General features: G+C 36.8%; 1 protein-coding gene across 1 annotated transcript in view; it reads right to left on the reverse strand.

Annotated features, from left to right (window-relative positions):
- RYR2 (ryanodine receptor 2) overlaps positions 1-17,492 on the reverse strand; it is a 740,642-nt gene that overhangs the window by 64,437 nt on the left and 658,713 nt on the right. The window contains 4 exon segments of the mRNA XM_036828245.1: positions 7,288-7,361; positions 8,163-8,239; positions 12,460-12,539; positions 13,813-13,912. Of these exon segments, the coding sequence (XP_036684140.1) occupies positions 7,288-7,361; positions 8,163-8,239; positions 12,460-12,539; positions 13,813-13,912 (331 nt within the window).

Here is a 17,492-nt window from a genome sequence, read left to right on the forward strand (position 1 = left end):
GAATATCCATGGATATAGCTCAAAGTCTGCAGACTTATCTCCAGACAAAGCTTGATTTAACTGTTAATAATTAATTATCAATAACTGTTCTACAATTAAGGAAATAAATAAAAAGACTACTATATATATAAACAATTGAATTAGCATCAGTAGACTCCAGAAGACTAAGCTCCCCATCGTTGTAGGGTCAGCACGTCTAATGATGCAGAGATAAAACGGTGAGTAGCATGAAACATGGCACTGGCTGCATCAAATAACTCCCTGTCATCTATTGTTAAACAGCTCTCAAGAGCCCCCCATTGCCATGGAGGAAATAATTCTGATGACTTACTAATCTTTAGAGGACTTAAATATTTATTTTGTATATGAAAACACTGAAGGATAAAGGTTAAAAATATTTTTCAATAGTGAAAAGTCAGGTATTTGATTCCATGTGGGTAGTTTTCATATCATTGCTTAAATGGTCTAAATATGGCTGCTTGAATAATATTACGACTCAACTAACGAAGAATAAAAAATTTGATATGGATTTACGATTAACATTTAGTTAGTGACGACGGTGTGCTAGGCATTGTGCTAGATATATTTTCTCATCATTTCATTTCAGGTTTACAAAAATCTTGCAAATGAGGTGATACGATCCCATCTTGTGGTTTGGTAAACAACTGAGGAATTAGGTAACTTGACTACTGTCCTACAGCTATTAACAGGTAAAGGACTTGAATTCAGTAAACTTCAGCAAACATTCACAGTCTCCTATATGCTGGGCACCTTGTGAGGTGCTAGGGACAAAAAAGACCAATGGACACAATCCCTAACCTCAGGAAGGTCACAGTCAGGCAATAAACAGGTAATTTCGATACCGTATGGTCCTTCCGAATCCATCCAGTGTGCCATAGTTTCTACACTTCATAGAGCTCACATCAGTAATCAATCTCTGACTAACAATCATTACACTTACTGTACATGATTTAAATTGTGAACTCCTAACTTGTTTTTATGAATTTTAGAACCCAAGGAAAACCATATTCTAGACACGTGGCTTTAGAAAAGTCAATTCACACCTTTCTGAGTCTTTGTTTCAACATTTTGATATGGAAATTAACAGTCTCCTGACTTCCTGAATTCATAGGGCTGTTGGGAGAATCAAATTGGTCCAAACAAGTACAACCGCTTTGAAATATGCAAAGCACAGTAGGAATAAATGTGAAGTTTTAATGGCATGAAGTCATTAAAAAAAACCCTTTAGATTTCTAAAATATAGAATACCGGTGGATTGTGGATATGATAAATCATTCATAATTCCATTAAGTACATGTATTTAATCTAAGGTAACAACCTGACACCAGTGTATAAAATGCATTCCTAGATAATACCAATGACCACTGTGTGTGAAAAAAGTTAGGTGTGACCGATGGAAAACAGAATTAAAGTTATAGGTTAGCTGTGGGGGAAGAAATCTTTTGCTTTCAAACACGATTTGCAGATTGTTTCTCTTATAGCCATCTCTTTTTTTTCTTTTTTTTACTGAAGTATAGGTGATTTACAATGTTGTATTAATTTCTGTTGTACAGCAAAGAGACTCAGTTATATATATACATATACATTCTTTTCTATTATGGTTTATCACAGGGTATTGAATATAGTTCCCTGTGCTGTACAGTAGGACCTTGTTGTTTATCCATCCCATATCTAATATTCAGTAGTTTGCATCTTCTTGTAGCCCTCTGTTAGTGCCTTTCAGCTGTCATTACTCTAACTGAAATCCTTAATGTCCAACACCCATTCCATCCACCAGCATCCTAACTGATCTCTGTGCCTTCACATGGGACACCCATCTTACACCCTGTTGCTGACAACAACAGCTACAGGCAATCCAGTTATAACACTCTCCCTGATAAACAGACTGACTGCAGTAACAGTAATTATGGAAAGCATACTCTGAAGAATTCCCTGCAATCTATCGTTAAGCAGAGTTCCCCAGCTGCCGTGAAGGAAATGGTGGTGACCACTCTCTTTGGAGAACCCCATGTCTATTTAATACACTAGCATTACTGAGAAAGGAGAGATCTGTGCCTTTTAGTGTTAGTAGGTTCTACTGGAAGCATTTCGAACAGCGAATGTAGGAATTTAATTCCAGGTGGATCATCACACAAAACATAATGTATCACTTAAGTGTTACTTATTTAATGGCTCTCCAGGGTCTCAGAAAGAAAGTACAAATTCCTGGGAAGAGCAAAGAAGGTCCTTCGGCGCCTCTCACAAACTATCTTTCCATCTTCTAGGGGGTTCATTTCTCTTCAACCACACCAGGTTGGTTACCGTCCTCTGATATGTTTTGTACCTTAAACTTTGCATAGGCTGATGTTGATCCCTTCCACGGGAATGCCCTTCTTTGCCTTCCTTATCTACCAGATAAACTTCTACTTCAGGCTACGTGTTATGTCTATGGTGATACTTCCCCATCCCTGGCAGCTAAGTATCAACTCAGTTCTCTCTTACACAGAGGGCACTGTTCTGAAGTTGCTTGCTTACAAGTCTGTCTACACAGTACTGGACTCCTGTAGACCACCAGTGCCTAGGACAGTGTCTAGCACGTAATAGCCACTCAAATTTAAATGACTGCTTCAAAGTTTAAAAACTGCAAGGATGTTAAAAAAAAAATCTATTTAGTGCCATGAACTACAGGCTTTTTCTTGAAGAGAAAGTTTACCCACAGGAACTGCAGAGTAATATAGTCAGAACCCAGATGTTAGCACTGGATTACACCTGGGAAAGTACTTTGAAAATCTGGGGCGGGAGAAAGCCAATAAATAATTAAGCACTAAAAACACTAACGAAAAATTAGGGTAGCCAATATTTAAAGATTGCTTTAATTATCCCTTTCATTAATTAATTAAAAGGAATCCTTTTTTCTTCAACTTCACGTAAACTTCATGAGGTCACTATAAATATATCGGCAAGAACCTCAATGCAACACATTATCAGTTACAGGTGGAAATTTGAGAAGCTTAACTTGTATTAATGTTTTATACAACATTTTAGAAAATCAAACAATTTCTGAGGAATCAGATCAGCTTCGCAATTTCATCTTGCTTACAAAGTCAAGGATCCCTGCAAAATGATCAAAAATAAAATGCAGTATCTTCGACTACATTCCAGGAAGACGTTTGAAAGAAGGAAAATTGCACTTTCAAGCTCATCATGAATTACTAATGAGGTTAAATGGTACTGAGGAAAAACAAATTAAAACTCCAAGGATGGAATGAAATTTCAAAGATTGATGTAGGTTTTTGGTTTTGAACTTCACTCTATGTTAAAAGAAAACACATAGGACTAAAAACTACACAGAGAGGACAACACTGAACACGTGACAAATCTAAACACATTTGCTTAAGAACCTTTTTTAAAAAAAAAAAAAAAAAACAAGGGGGAGGTCCAGGCTTCTGTAGAAATGGGGGAAATTTAGGAAGGTGGGATAGGGCTACAGGACAGCAACAGTGTAGAGAAAGGAATATAAACAATTAGTCTGAGATCCAGATACAGTTGTCCTTCTGTATCTGCAGATACAGCGGTGTGACCGTGCTATGCCACTTTATAACAGGGACTTGAGCATCTGTGGATTTTGATATCTGCTGGGGGGGGGTTAAGAAGGGGGGTCCTGGAACCAACCCCTCATGGATATAGAGGGACAGCTGTATACAAACCTTAAAGAAGCACATATTCCCTAACGGTATCTCAACACCAGATGAGGAATGTCATGTGTAACCATAAAAAGCTTAAAAGTGATATTAAAACTTCAATAGTGGATGCAAAAATCGGCAATAGATGGGTGTCTTTGAAGGGAGAGATGACATTAAGGGACCAACAATTCTACCTAAGCCAACATGCTGGACACAAAATAAACCCCCGAAAGACTACTGAAGGATGGGGGGTAAGAGAGTAGGCATGTGGCATGGGCAAATTAAAGACGGGAAGAAGGCCTGCATTTGAGCCTTGACCCTGCCACTTCGCTGTGTGACCCTGCACAGGCCATGTTATCTTTCTCTCCCTCACTCTCCTTATTTATAAAATAGGGAAGATACCTCATGGGAAAGTTGTGGGTATGAAAAAGTTCATGTATTCAAGTTATACAGTTTCCATGGCAATATAATTTATGGTCATTTTATCATCATCGGGAAGAGATTTAGCTTAATAACGATAATTGGTTAGGATGGAGATTTAGATCTATCAGATTATTTTCCCAGTCCTGAGCCTATACTGCACAAGCCTCAAGCTTTGAAGCAAGGATATCACTAACAGATTTAGATTTTTCAGCCTTTTCTATGTTTTCCAAGAGGGATGACCAATGTTCTTTCTCCTTCGAGAGTACAAACTTTTCTTAACAGTTGCAGAAGCTTAAAAGAATGGTCACGTAACAGAAATTTTAAAAATATGCCAAAAGATAGAGTCAGTATAGGTGTTCTCAATCTGGGAAATAGTGTACCATTCATTCCAGCGAATGAGTTGTCACTGCATGTCCTCCTAAGAGGTATTTCGATGAAGGCAACAGTGTGTATTCAGAAAGCACAACTTAATCTCTGAAGCCCTGTTGACATACTAGGTACTATTCAAAAAATCTCATCCCTTCTTTATTACCATTGTATGTCATGTCTTTTAGAGACGACTTTGCAATACCAATGCCATCTTTGTTATTATCCTAGCTTGAAGAGTAAACGTTTGCTACTGTTTCTACTACTGTTCTTTAAATGCGGTCTCAAGAATGAAAATTTGTTTTTATGGTAGAGGGTTTTTAATGTGTGATATTTTCAAAGGAATAGAGAAAAACTGTATAGATCTCTCAATACTTGGAAGGGAAGTGGCAGAGCCCAATGGCTAAGATGAGATTCAGCCATTCATAGCACACACTGGCTTGGCACTGATTTTCCCGTGCACCACTTGGTGCAGCCAAAAAGCCACAGTATGTCCAAGACAGAAATGCCACAGGGAGTCTCTTGCACACATTCATTCATTTACACAACAGCTGCAAACACTGGGTCCACCAGAACTTTTTTTAAATGAGAGAACAGAACCAAACAAATCTAAAACCATCATTTAAATGCTTGTTGCCCCTTCAGGTCTAATATGTTAATAACTGCACATCCTCGTAGGATGAGGAAAAAAAAAAAAAAAAAAAAAAAAGGAAAGCTTGATACGTAAGTTTTAGAAGGAAAAGGATGCATGATGATGGAAAGTAAACAATCTACTTGTTAAAAGGGTCTATAAAAGGAAAAAATGCATAAAAACTGTCACTATCAAGACTGTACACAAAGCTAACAACAAATAAAGGAGCAAATGAAGAAAAGGCAGTTCATTTTTAATAATCACCACGCTCATGAGTGCTGACTGAGGAAGGGAGAATAGTACATTGACGGTAGTCGAAAGAAAAGGAAATGGGGAAAAAGAAAGAAGTTGAGAGTTTGTTTTTGCTTTGCTGCTTGTAAGGAAATAAAATGGAAAACGTGTTAATCAATTTGGGCAATTATTTTTGTGTGCGTCTTTAAAAAGAATAAACTAATCAAACCAATCTCGTATTGAGAGACAGAACTAATTCTCACATTAGGAGGGTCACGCTCATCAAGTGATTTCTGATTTGGGACTCACAAATGTTATTCTCATCTGTATCTGGTTGACAAAGGCTAGGAGGCCCAGTAAAATAAACCTGTGTGGTCGCTATTTCTTTGTGCGGAGCTGATGTAAAGAGTGATTCAGAATGATTAATGGAATTGTGTTCAGAGCCTCTGGTACATTAGGTAAAAACTGCAGGGGAAAATGAAATTGATTTCTAATTCCATGACAGGGAAGTCAGACTTTGGATAGAGAACTGACTCATTTTTAGGCACTTTCCAGCTGGAAAATGCCCAGGACTTCTGTGAGAAATTAGAGGCATGCAGTTAATGGGACCTGGGATTTGTCATGGCTCTGAGTTCTCCAGATGGGCCCCTCAAGGCCAGGTATTGTTAACTGTCGACACAAAGGTTAGCAATGAAGACATTTGGCTTGATGTCCATTTTCAAAAAACTTAAGTAAGTTCAGAATTCTGCTGGTGATTTTTCTTGAAGGTAGCTAACCCAATTAAATAACCGTGGGATGAATACTTGATTACTGAACCTATACATTCAAATGCCAAGCAGAAAATAAAATTACACAGGTGAAATATACAGAAGCAGCAGCGTTAGCATATGTATAAATGATAATCTTTAAAATACCGGAAGAAAAATGCAGCTAACTTTTTTTCCTATTGTGAGAACAAAAATATACAGAGATAATTAGAGAGATTAGTTAGTTCTAAAATATTTCAGAAAGGCAAGCAGACTACAAATGGCAGAGGGGAGAAAATATATTTTTTGCGATAAGATTAGTTTTATAGAAGACCCAATGTTCCAAAACTAATACATTGATAAGATGACAACTCCAAACCAGACCAAACAAACAAAAACAGATAAACACACAGGGCCTTACTCAAACTAAATTAATTTAGAAATCAAACACAAAAGAATAAAAACAAATCAAAACCAAAAATAGTGAAGATACTTTCTTCTTAATAAATACCAAAACGAATGTGCAACTATAGTTATTTCTGCTTTAAATGCACTGTGTGCTAAATTTTCTAGTTCATACATCTATTTATAGAGAGAAAAGTTCTAAGATTAGGTGAGTCATTATTGTCATGCACATGTAAATTAAGTGATCAGAGTTATTTAAACACAAAAATTACTCTTTATTTCATTAAACAATTTGGACTTGCAAAGACATGGATATATGAGATAGAAGGATAACTGGGCTAAAAGGGAGGAGACAGTAAGACTAGTGGTGGATTGAAGGATCCACTAGTGGTGGATTGAAGGATCTGAAAGCATCACTATCCTAAGGAGACAGAAGAATTTGAAAGCCTAACAGTTTGCTAAAGTGGCCAAAGAAAGTCAAACATTTTCTAATGAGGCTCATCCATGGGCTTTAGAATTTGATAGATAATTCTCTAATAAGGGATATTTATTTACTACCCAACTAGGGGAAAGGCCACGGACAGTAGGTCTGGAATAAAAAGGAGTCAATGACCAACATGGAAGATTGGGTTTTGGGTGTGACCTGAATGAGTGTCATTCTATGACACTAACTATGAACTTTTAAATGAGTCACATAAGCACTGTGTCCCTTTAAAGATAACCTTGTATCTCTCTGTATTGCAAAGGTAATTTCAGGGAAGAAGTGGGGACACGTGATGCTTTTAATTTAAGTGATCAATACCTGATCCTTCCTCGGTCACCATCCCAAGTCCTTCAGCTTTGTTTTGTCGCTCAAATGCGTTTAGGTCAAGGACACTGCAATAACAGGGAGGAGAACATTTAGAGGCCTAACAGAACGTTTTCTTTCTTCAGGAGAGCAAATGTCTAAAAACTGTGTATCGTGAAACGTGAACCAAATGTTATCAGATACTGAAAACATACACTGACTCCATGCCTACCAACCATATTTTCCTAGTAGCAGACTAGTTTCTCTCCAGGGCCCACACTGACACGATCCATGTGAAAGTCAAGCATATGGCACTGATGGGCTTCAACTTTGGGAGAACGTTACAAAGCTAGCAGACATACTGAAATATAATTAGAATGATCATGTTTTTCCAGTTGGCATAATAACATTAAGTGTGTGGCGGGTTCCTTAGTCAAATGCTGTCAGAATGATTTCAAATACTGTAAAAAACAGGAAATGATGAATGTGATCATGATGATCATGGCTAAGGCTCATTCATTTAGGGCAGATGAGAAGTGGTCTAATGGCTCCCAGATAAAATGAAGAAGAATTTTGTCTTTTGTCTTTGAAAAATCATACACTACTCATTTCCAAGTATGCAGAACACACATTAATTCTCCAAGGTTCCTATTTCAGCACAGGGTAGACTATTTTAAGACGTTATTAACGTGGAACAATTAGTAATTAAGACATTACTAACACCTAACAGCAAGATAGAACATAAGACACTTCCACACTTTTGTCCCACTTAAAAGTGTGTTTAATCATTAAAAATTCTTCTATGTGTAAGTGCTTTCGGTAATGTAAAACAAGTACTCTAAAAGGTACAACCATTGCGTGGAACCAAAGCAAGACAAGCACGTGCTTACCTGCATGACTGCATCAGGCCAGCAAGGCTCTGAAAGAAGCCCACATCCTTTTTCTCCTTGAGGTAGTCAAGCATTTTCTACAGTAGATAGATAAACCACATGGTCACTTATCACAAATCTCGTTCTTTGTTAAGTAAGAAACAATAAAAACAGCCTTTGATTCTGAAATAAAGATAAAAAATATCCAGTGCGTACAAACATGACGAACGTCACCTTGACCACGAAATAGTGATAAGCATGTCACAGCAAGACACTTGCACATATTTCTAAGTGCAGCAGGACGTACACATGGCTTGGAACAAGGGAGTTGCTTTACAAAACACCATGAGCAGCATAAATATCAGGGGGAAATAATACTCTTAATTCTCTTCATGTCACTCTGTAAGTATCTGGAGATTCAGATACTTAGTTCAAGTTTACCGGGAAGAGGGCCCACCTGGATGCTATTCACAGATTTCATTACAAAAGTGAGTTCCTTAAACAGCGTTCCAATCCGAGAGCTCTGGTTACCATATGCTAATGTTACAGACAGAAAGTCAGTTTCCATTACCATGGTCTCTAAACCCAAGGACTGCTGGGAATCATGTGACTAGTAATTTTTCTCCTCTTTTCTCAGAATGATGTCCAGATTCTGTGGTCAACATTTTGGTGAAACATAAATGTAAAAAATGCTAAAGCAATGCATGGCTCCCACTTGTTAGTGTGTTGTTACATGCCACGATGAAACAGCTACTTTGAATGTAGATACAATGTGCTGGAGGTTTCAGATAAGAAGTACTATTTGCAGGGCAGGAATAGAGAGGAAGACGTAGAGAACGGACATGTGGACACGGGGCGGGGCAGGGGGAAGAACTGGGAGATTGGGATTGATGTACGATCACTGCCATGTGTAAAATGGATAGCTGGTGGGAACCTGCTGTATAGCGCCGGGGGCTCAGCTCGGTGCTCTGTGGTGACCTAGGGGGTGGGATGGGGGGCGGGGAGGTCCAAGAGGGAGGGGATATATGTATACATATAGCTGATTCATTTCATTGTTCAGCAGAAAGTAACACAACGTTGTAAAGCAACTATACCCCAATTAAAAAAAAAAAAAGTACATACAAGATGATAAGATGACAGAGGCACACCAAAGGTTTTAAGAAAATAAAGATACTGCTCTTCTCTGAATCTTGAATAGAAGGGATTAATTCCTATTATCAGAGCTATCTAGATAGGGCTCAGCTAAGCAGTCAAGATATTGGTAGTACTCTTTTTCCAGAAATCAGAGAGTTAAAGGTAATATAAAACTAAGTATGTGAAGGCTGTATACACATACACAGTGTATATGTATTTGTGTGTGTGTGTATATATATACACACATATACGCATACACCTACACATGCACAGATACACACAAATACAGACACACAAAAACGCAGAGCCATTTTGGGGTGTGTGTGTGATAACTTATTGGTCTAATAAAACATGAAGCACTTATTAATCATTGGCCTTTTAAAACAAAACGAATATGGGTTACAGGGTCAAAGGGGAGTGGTGGAATATATATCTGAAGGTTTAAGGAAAAAAGAAAAGATCTGTACAGACGATGAGTACATTTATTACATGGTCTCTCAAGGTTCCTTTTGGCTCCAAGGATTTCTGAATATATATACTACACAATTAAGGTCTTTTGAAGCAATACATAAGTCAAGGGGAATTATTTATTTATAAGTATTGTGGCGAGATTAGGTTGGTTTTCTTTATTTTTCCTTTTTTAAAAAAAGTCATGTAGTCATTTACTATGGAAATCAAAAAAGAAAATCTGTAAATTGGATGGGAGAAAATTCACCTTTATTTTTACCAACTTCTAACTGAAATTTAGCATTCCTTTCAACCAGTAATCTAAGCAATAAACACTAGGATTAGTAGTAGCTACGATTTTGTCACCAATAAAGATTTCAGGTATTTTCATGTCACATTACAGCTGTTGTAGCTATTTAAAAATATTTAGACACGTCTTTTCTTCTCAATAATTATTAGACCAAGTACTAGATCTTTTATTTAATGAGTTCATAAAGAAACATATTACTTTATCGAAAACCTATTTTATAATATTTTGATAACCACATTTCAATATACTTGGTTTCCTTTGTCAATCTGTGTAATTTTAATTTGTGCACTTATAAACGTTACACCGAGAGGAGGCCAGAGATTTCAACGAACTGTCAGAGGCAATAAAAAGCTAAGAACCCTCGCTTAGGTTATGTCTACGTTCTCTTCCAGTACTAACATGTAATGATTATATTTACACAAAAAAATATACAATTTGAGAACAACGTAAAGATGAATTTTATTCACCTAGTCCAAAACCTGACTAACCCAAAAGAAACCTTCAAATTTTCTCTGCTTTTCTTTTCTTAGACTCAAAGGTTTCTAGGAGCCTATTCCTAGCTTTGTGCCACTGTAGTGATGCCGAGGTTCACAGCAACTTGAAGTCAAACATTCTAAAGTTCTCATTTGCCTTCCTTTCCTTCAATGAGGGTAGCTTTTTACCTGCCTGACTAAAACTTACCCAAGAAAGAAACAGTTATTAGTTCCCTGTTCAACCATTCTTTCTCATACAGAAGCCAAGATACAAAAATAAGAGAGACATTATAGTTTTAGAATAACACAATCTGACGCTTATATTATGTTGTGCTTTGTTGTTCTTCAATGAGCGTAAGATTTCTTCCTGAGCTCAGAGCCACACTGTTGGCCATGTGAATGTTGTCCCCAGAGGTATGCAGTACACACCTGTGACAGTCTTTTTTTAAGTCACTCAAATACTCTTTTTTTCTTTAGTGAAGTATAGTTGCTTTACAATGTTGTGTTAATTTCTGCTATACAGCAGATAGACTCAGTATATATATATATATATAAGTGTGTATATATATATATATTCTTTCTTCATATTCTTTTCCATTACCCCAGGATACTGAATATAGTTCCCTGTGCTATACAGTAGGACCTTGTTGTTTATCCATCCTATAGATAACTGTTTGCATCTGCTAATCCCAAACTCCCAGTCCTTCCCTTCCCCACCCACCCCTTCCCCCTTGGCAACCACAAGTCTGTTCTCTATGTCTGTGAGTCTGTTTCTGTTTCGTAGATAGGTTCATTTGTGTTGTATTTTAGATTCCACATATAAGTGATATCATATGGCATTTGTCTTTCTCTTTCTGACTTACTTCGCTTAGTATGATAATCTCTAAGTCCATCCATGTTGCTGCAAATGGCATTATTTCATTCTTTTTTATGGCTGAGTAATATTCCATTATATATATGTGCCACATCTTCGTTATCCATTCATCTGTTGACAGACATTTAGGTTGCTTCCATGTGTTGGCTATTGTGAATAGTGGTGCTATGAACACAGGGATGCATGTATCTTTTTGAATTATAGTTTTGTCTGGGTATACGCCCCTGGAGTGGGATTGCTGGGTCATATGGTAGTTCTATTTTTAGTTTTCTGAGGAACCTCCATTCTGTTCTCCATAGTGGTTATGCCAACTTACATTCCCACCAACACTGTAGGAGGGTTCCCTTTTCTCCACACCCTCTCCAGCATTTGTTATTTGTAGTAAGTCACTCAAATACTCTTATTCTAACAAACTCAACAGACCTTGGCCTTCAGTTGGATATGGAGATTGCATCCTTTGTCATAACTGGTTGAAGTTATCAAAATCCCAGTCCAGATAATGTCTAACTTTTAAACAGAACATCGTTACAAAACTTGGTTGGGAAGTGATTTTCTCATATCTTAGGAGAATAGAAAGAATTACAACTAGAAAAATTCTTAACGGTGCATTCTGTTTACATGTTAACCTAGGAGGCAGCTTTGTACCAAATATACAACAAAATCTTAAGAGTCAATTTTTAGGAGATATAACACTATAAAACACGTTACCAAACTAGGCTCCCTAGATAAGGGTATTTATTTTTCACTATTAAAACAAACCAGCTGCTTTACGCCAACTTATTCACATGAAATGCAGCATTGCAAATGACGACACCATATGACATGACTTCAGACTTCTAAACAGAGTTATTATTTTTTGTGCTACCTAGAAGGGGTGTTTATTGTGCTACCTGGGATATATTTGGATACTGGGACAAGATGACCATAAAATAAAGGCATACTTTACATAGAAAATGAAAAAAAAAAGTACAACTAATGTACAACTAATAGTTCTTTTAGGATGACTACAATAGTTCAACAGGACGACTATACGGTCCATCTCTTTGAAAAGCACCTGATGTGAAAGGCTCAATGACATACCTGCTGTACTGTAGAGTTCCCGCCATTTAAGATAGCAATTCCAAGTTTCAAAGTAGCGGCCACCATGGGTCCAGTTTCACCTTAAAAATACAAAATATTGTGCTCCTTATATCACTTCACCTGCTACATTAACCAATTCTATCTCAAAATGTGCACTTTTAAAGTCATTATTCACCTCCTACAAACCTATGTCATGGTGGAGAGGGACAAACTGACTCAGATAACAACAACAACAAAAAATTAAAAGAGTCATAATGCATATTTTGCCACCAATGTTTTTACTAAATTCTGTGTAATATGTCCATGATTGAAACTACATGAGAACACAGAAAAAATGAACAGGAAGAAACAATTGATTTTGAAATACCGACACCTAAAATTATTAAAATTCAAAACAAATCATGTGTATTAAAATAATATTGAAATGAATATGAGCTACTTAAAATATTCTCCCTCCTCTCTCAAGAATAGTATGTTTGAACAACTCTTATAATTTCCATTTCATCACTTTTATCTTAATATGTTTATAGCCTTGCTTTATTAGGATGACTAGTCACAATTTTAAGTTATTTGAATAATAATAACAAAATTTTAAATCCAACCAGTTGTCTACAATTTAGTATATTATGTTTTATTTTTACATTAGTCACCTCCACTTATCTTAGAAATGAAATAATTCCTATATTTGGAGAGGGGTGCTTAATAACCACCATTACTTTTCCATTCCATTAAAATTACAGTAAATAGTTTTCACAAAGAAGGTATTACCAATGTAAGAAAAATCAGATTGTACTGGCTGGCTACTGAAAAATGCAACAGTACTCGAATTACTAAAAACGACTCGCTTAAAAAATCTAAACATTTATATCAAGGGCCCCAAGGGCCGAGTCCAGCTTGGCACCTGTTTTTGTAAATAAAGTTTTATTGGAACATGGCCACACCATTTATTTACGTATTGTCTCTAGCTACTTTCATGCCACTCTGGCGGAGTTGAAGAGATGCCACAGAGGCCCCAATGGCTCACAAAGCCGAAAATATTTACTATCTGGCCTCTATCAGAAAACATTTGCCCACCTCTGATTTACATAATCAGTTTGTTAGAGTTGTGTCCCAATATAATTTCCAAAACTTAATGAACAGAAATAAACAATCTCTTAGTAAGATTTTGATTAAAAAAAAAAAATCAACATTGAACTTGGTAAGAGAGGTGGCATTTGTGAAGTCACCTGACCTAGTCATGAACAAGAAATTCAGGGACTAAATAAATCGGTAGAATTTAAGTAAGGGCGCTCCTAGGAGTAAAGGGGAAATCTATAGAATCGGCCCTATCCAAGGCAGAGCCAAGAGCCTTACCTTTGCTGGCACTGATGGTCTGCAGCACCATCTCAGCCGCACCGCGGTCGTGGAGCCTGGCTTGTTGGTACAGAAGCTTTTGCTTTTCCATTTCTTTTTCCTGAACACAAATCCCAACCATTTATGTTGCAGCTATCACTAAGCAGAGCAGCTTTCTATAAACCACATTTTCAGTCATCTCTTCATGTATGGGCTCTATGACAACATTATGGACCATTTCAACACCAACAATGTTATTCAACAGATGTTAACATAGTCAACTCTTGGTTTTTTCCCTTTATATTTCTTGTGATAGACTTTTGGTACTGATTTATCAGGATGAATTTTCTCAATTGTAATGATTGGATTAGTCCAAAGCCTGTATCATACTTTTGAAGTACTGTACTTCATCATTGAAACTTGCACTTTCTGAATGATACATTCGTGCATCAGTTTGTCACGTGTTTAATCATCTCCCAAGTCATGGTCATAACTTGATACTGCTCAGCAAATGGCTCGAGTTGTAAGTTATCACTGAATGACAGAAAAACATTAACTGAGGACGTGTTAGAGTTTAAGCAAAATCGAAAGCTGATATGGATAAAAAGGTAGGCTTCAACTAAGTAGTGGACATATGATAACAGATCTCCCCAGTCCCCTCCCAAAGAATAAAAGAAGCAATGTGCCTTTATATTTTGTATTCTCTGGTGGTAACAAACGATACTGCATGGTACTGCTAGAGCAATGGCTAGAGTTTGTTCTTTTCCACTTAAACTACCACTGAAAACATACAGAAGGAAATCAAAATAAAATATAAAGGCACAGCAAGTTCAAGACTGGTAGGATCATTCACTTGAGCTATCCAGTTCGCTGGAGAATTGAGACGGAACCAAGCAGTATAAGTTGCAGAATGAAAGTTGCATAGAGCCCTATGACAGCGCGTCCATCAAATGGCGTGGTAGAGAAGCTTAGTCAATGGGACATGAAACAGTCAATTAGTATCATGTCCATAAACACAACGGCCAAAACATATATGACCTAAGAGCAGGAAGAGCTGCAGCAGAGGAAGCCAGAGTGACAGCTTTGCTGCCGTAAACTTTCCATCCAAAGTACGGAAAATAGACACTGGAAGATGGAAGAGGTTTAAAAAATGAAGGCTTGCTAGTTACAGAATATGAAAAAGAACATAAACTAAAAGGAGGGGGTAAAAGAAATGGGCTCAAACAAATGAAAAAAGAAACCTTTAAATCAAAAGCAACCAACACAGACATTTATGCTGTTACCAGAGAGTTCTCGCCGAGGCTGGCAAATTTGTCTCTTAAATCTTTGATAATATCGTGCTGCGAAAACAAAATTGATCAGGGTTTTTTTTCACACTACAGTTAGAGCTCCTGTGGTTAAATTTTTATTTTTTTCTTAAATTATGCGATAGGCCTAAATGGAAGCAGAAAAAAGAAAAAAAAAGAAAAAGAAAAGGCAGCTTTGCTTTATATGTAGCACATGCTAACATCTAAAAGGTTTGCCTTCATGTTTAAACCTCTTCCTGTGAAGTCAAAAACAAAACGAAAACAAAACCACGCAGACACACAAAACTATATTGTCATTACAACAGAGTTTCAGAAAAACTGAAAGAAGACCCTTTCGTCTGCTCTTCAGGTGCTATTTCAAATTAGTGAGCAACATTTGATTCTTCCTTTTAGACCCAACAATCTTTGACTTTCCTCCCGTTGCCAGAGCTATTTCTGGAACTTTTACTTCCTAGCTTAACCAACTCCCTTCGTGAAAGAGCTTTCCAGTAAAACTGATAAGAAATTACTGTCTTAAGGAACTGCACTATTATTTTCATCAACTAAAGAGGCAAGGGAGTTAGAAAGAATGATTCTTCTGTTGACTCAATACAACATATAAAGATAGTCATCAGGAAATCCAAAGAAGATGGAAGATGGCAGCATGCCATATATTCTTGAGGAAAAACAAATACAGAAACCCTTCGCCATTTGTGCTCCAGAAGTAGGGAGACCAGCTCAAAGATCTGCCAGAACAACCTGCACGATAGATTCTAAGGTCCCAGCATCCTCTTCAGTAACTGAAATCACTCATGATGGATAGACCTCAGGAGGACCAAGAAACACAGGATATCAAATTGCCTTCTTTACAAAGTAAACTCCCTGAGCAAAGATCATGCTAATTTTCCTTATATAACATCTAAATTTCAAGAATAATATTTCGGGGGAGATGATAAGAAACAGTTGAAGAAAAAATATCGAGCAAAAAAACACACTCTGATCTAGAAGCAGGAAAATCATATTTCATAAAGAGGGATCAGGTCGACCACTCTTGAATTTCTTTGTTGGAAGCTCTCTCTTGAAGAACATCTTTAATGTTATTTCTTTTTGTACTTTGTTGTCCCCTTTGAAAACTGCTTCTGGGTATATAATTTAATCTTTCATTGGAAATTTTATCACGACATAAAAAAGTAAAACTTTAAAAGTGAAACTAGGAAGTTTTCAGGCAATAAAATTATGGATTATGTGGAAAGAAAAAAATTCTTTCATTTCAAATTTACTGCAGATTAGCTTTTCTAAGCAAATTGGAGATAGATCTTTTAAAAGTATCTTATTCAGGGAAATAGCACCTAGAAAGTACTTTTTAAAGGACCTTTTTAAAAGTAGGGTTCCTCGTCCCGCCGCACTCCAAATTCCGCTTAATTGCTGAAGGGTCTTAAATATAACACTATACCTTCAACCTGTAGTTTAGTCTTTAAATTATTCCAAGGTTACAAAGGGAAAAATGCTTCAGGAATTGTTGTTTCTCCCAAACAAGAAGATTGTCTCAGTATTTTATTGATATAGCAAACTTCTACATTTATATGATTTTATGTAGACTCCTGGAAACCTTGGAATCACTAGTCCTGACAACCTGCAGCAAATTAGCAAGACTCTGTGGCATGGGTTTCTGGATTAATCACATTCTTGGAAGGCTCTACTTTGTGTCCCTAAATGCTTTTCATCCCTCAACACTTTTTTTCTTCATCTAACTGTATTATGTATGATTGTGTGATATTTTAAATACCAAATGAGGAAAAGGTAGAGACACATATACATGTACAGAAGCTAGACATTATTTTCTATAAATCATTTTCATTGTGACATTCCTATACTAAAAAAGCATGCAGTTTATTTTCTTTTTCACCCCTTCACAAAAGATCAGAAGAAAAGTAACGAAAATTTGCAAGCTTCTGATCAGTATTTATGCACTTAGAAGAGTTATGAAATTGCCCTGAAAAATGAACTTACTCGAAAACAGCAAATCAGACAGTTTTAAAGGTGGATATTACCCCTGAGAACATCCAGTTCAAAGCTTTCAGTCCAAAGATGAAAAGGCTGAGGTACAGGGTAATTAAATGCGACCTGCTGAAGGTCACCTGGTTAGCACCCAGATGGGAACTCAGGTCTCCTGCCTTGGGAGGTTCTGTGCTCATTATGCTAAAAGATTTCCTCTCATTGGGCTTCTCTGACTTGATTTTAGTAAGGAAGTGAAATTGATTAAATGTAATGATAATAGCAAATACTTATAGAGTTTGTTACGTGATAGGCAATGTTCTGAGTGGATTATATACATTAACTAGTTTAATCCTCATCACAATCCTATGCAATAGAGACCTTAATTAGTCCCATTTTATAGATAGGATAATTGAGGCT

This window comes from Balaenoptera musculus, chromosome 16, assembly GCF_009873245.2.
Source record: "Balaenoptera musculus isolate JJ_BM4_2016_0621 chromosome 16, mBalMus1.pri.v3, whole genome shotgun sequence".
Taxonomy (NCBI): Eukaryota; Metazoa; Chordata; class Mammalia; order Artiodactyla; family Balaenopteridae; genus Balaenoptera; species Balaenoptera musculus.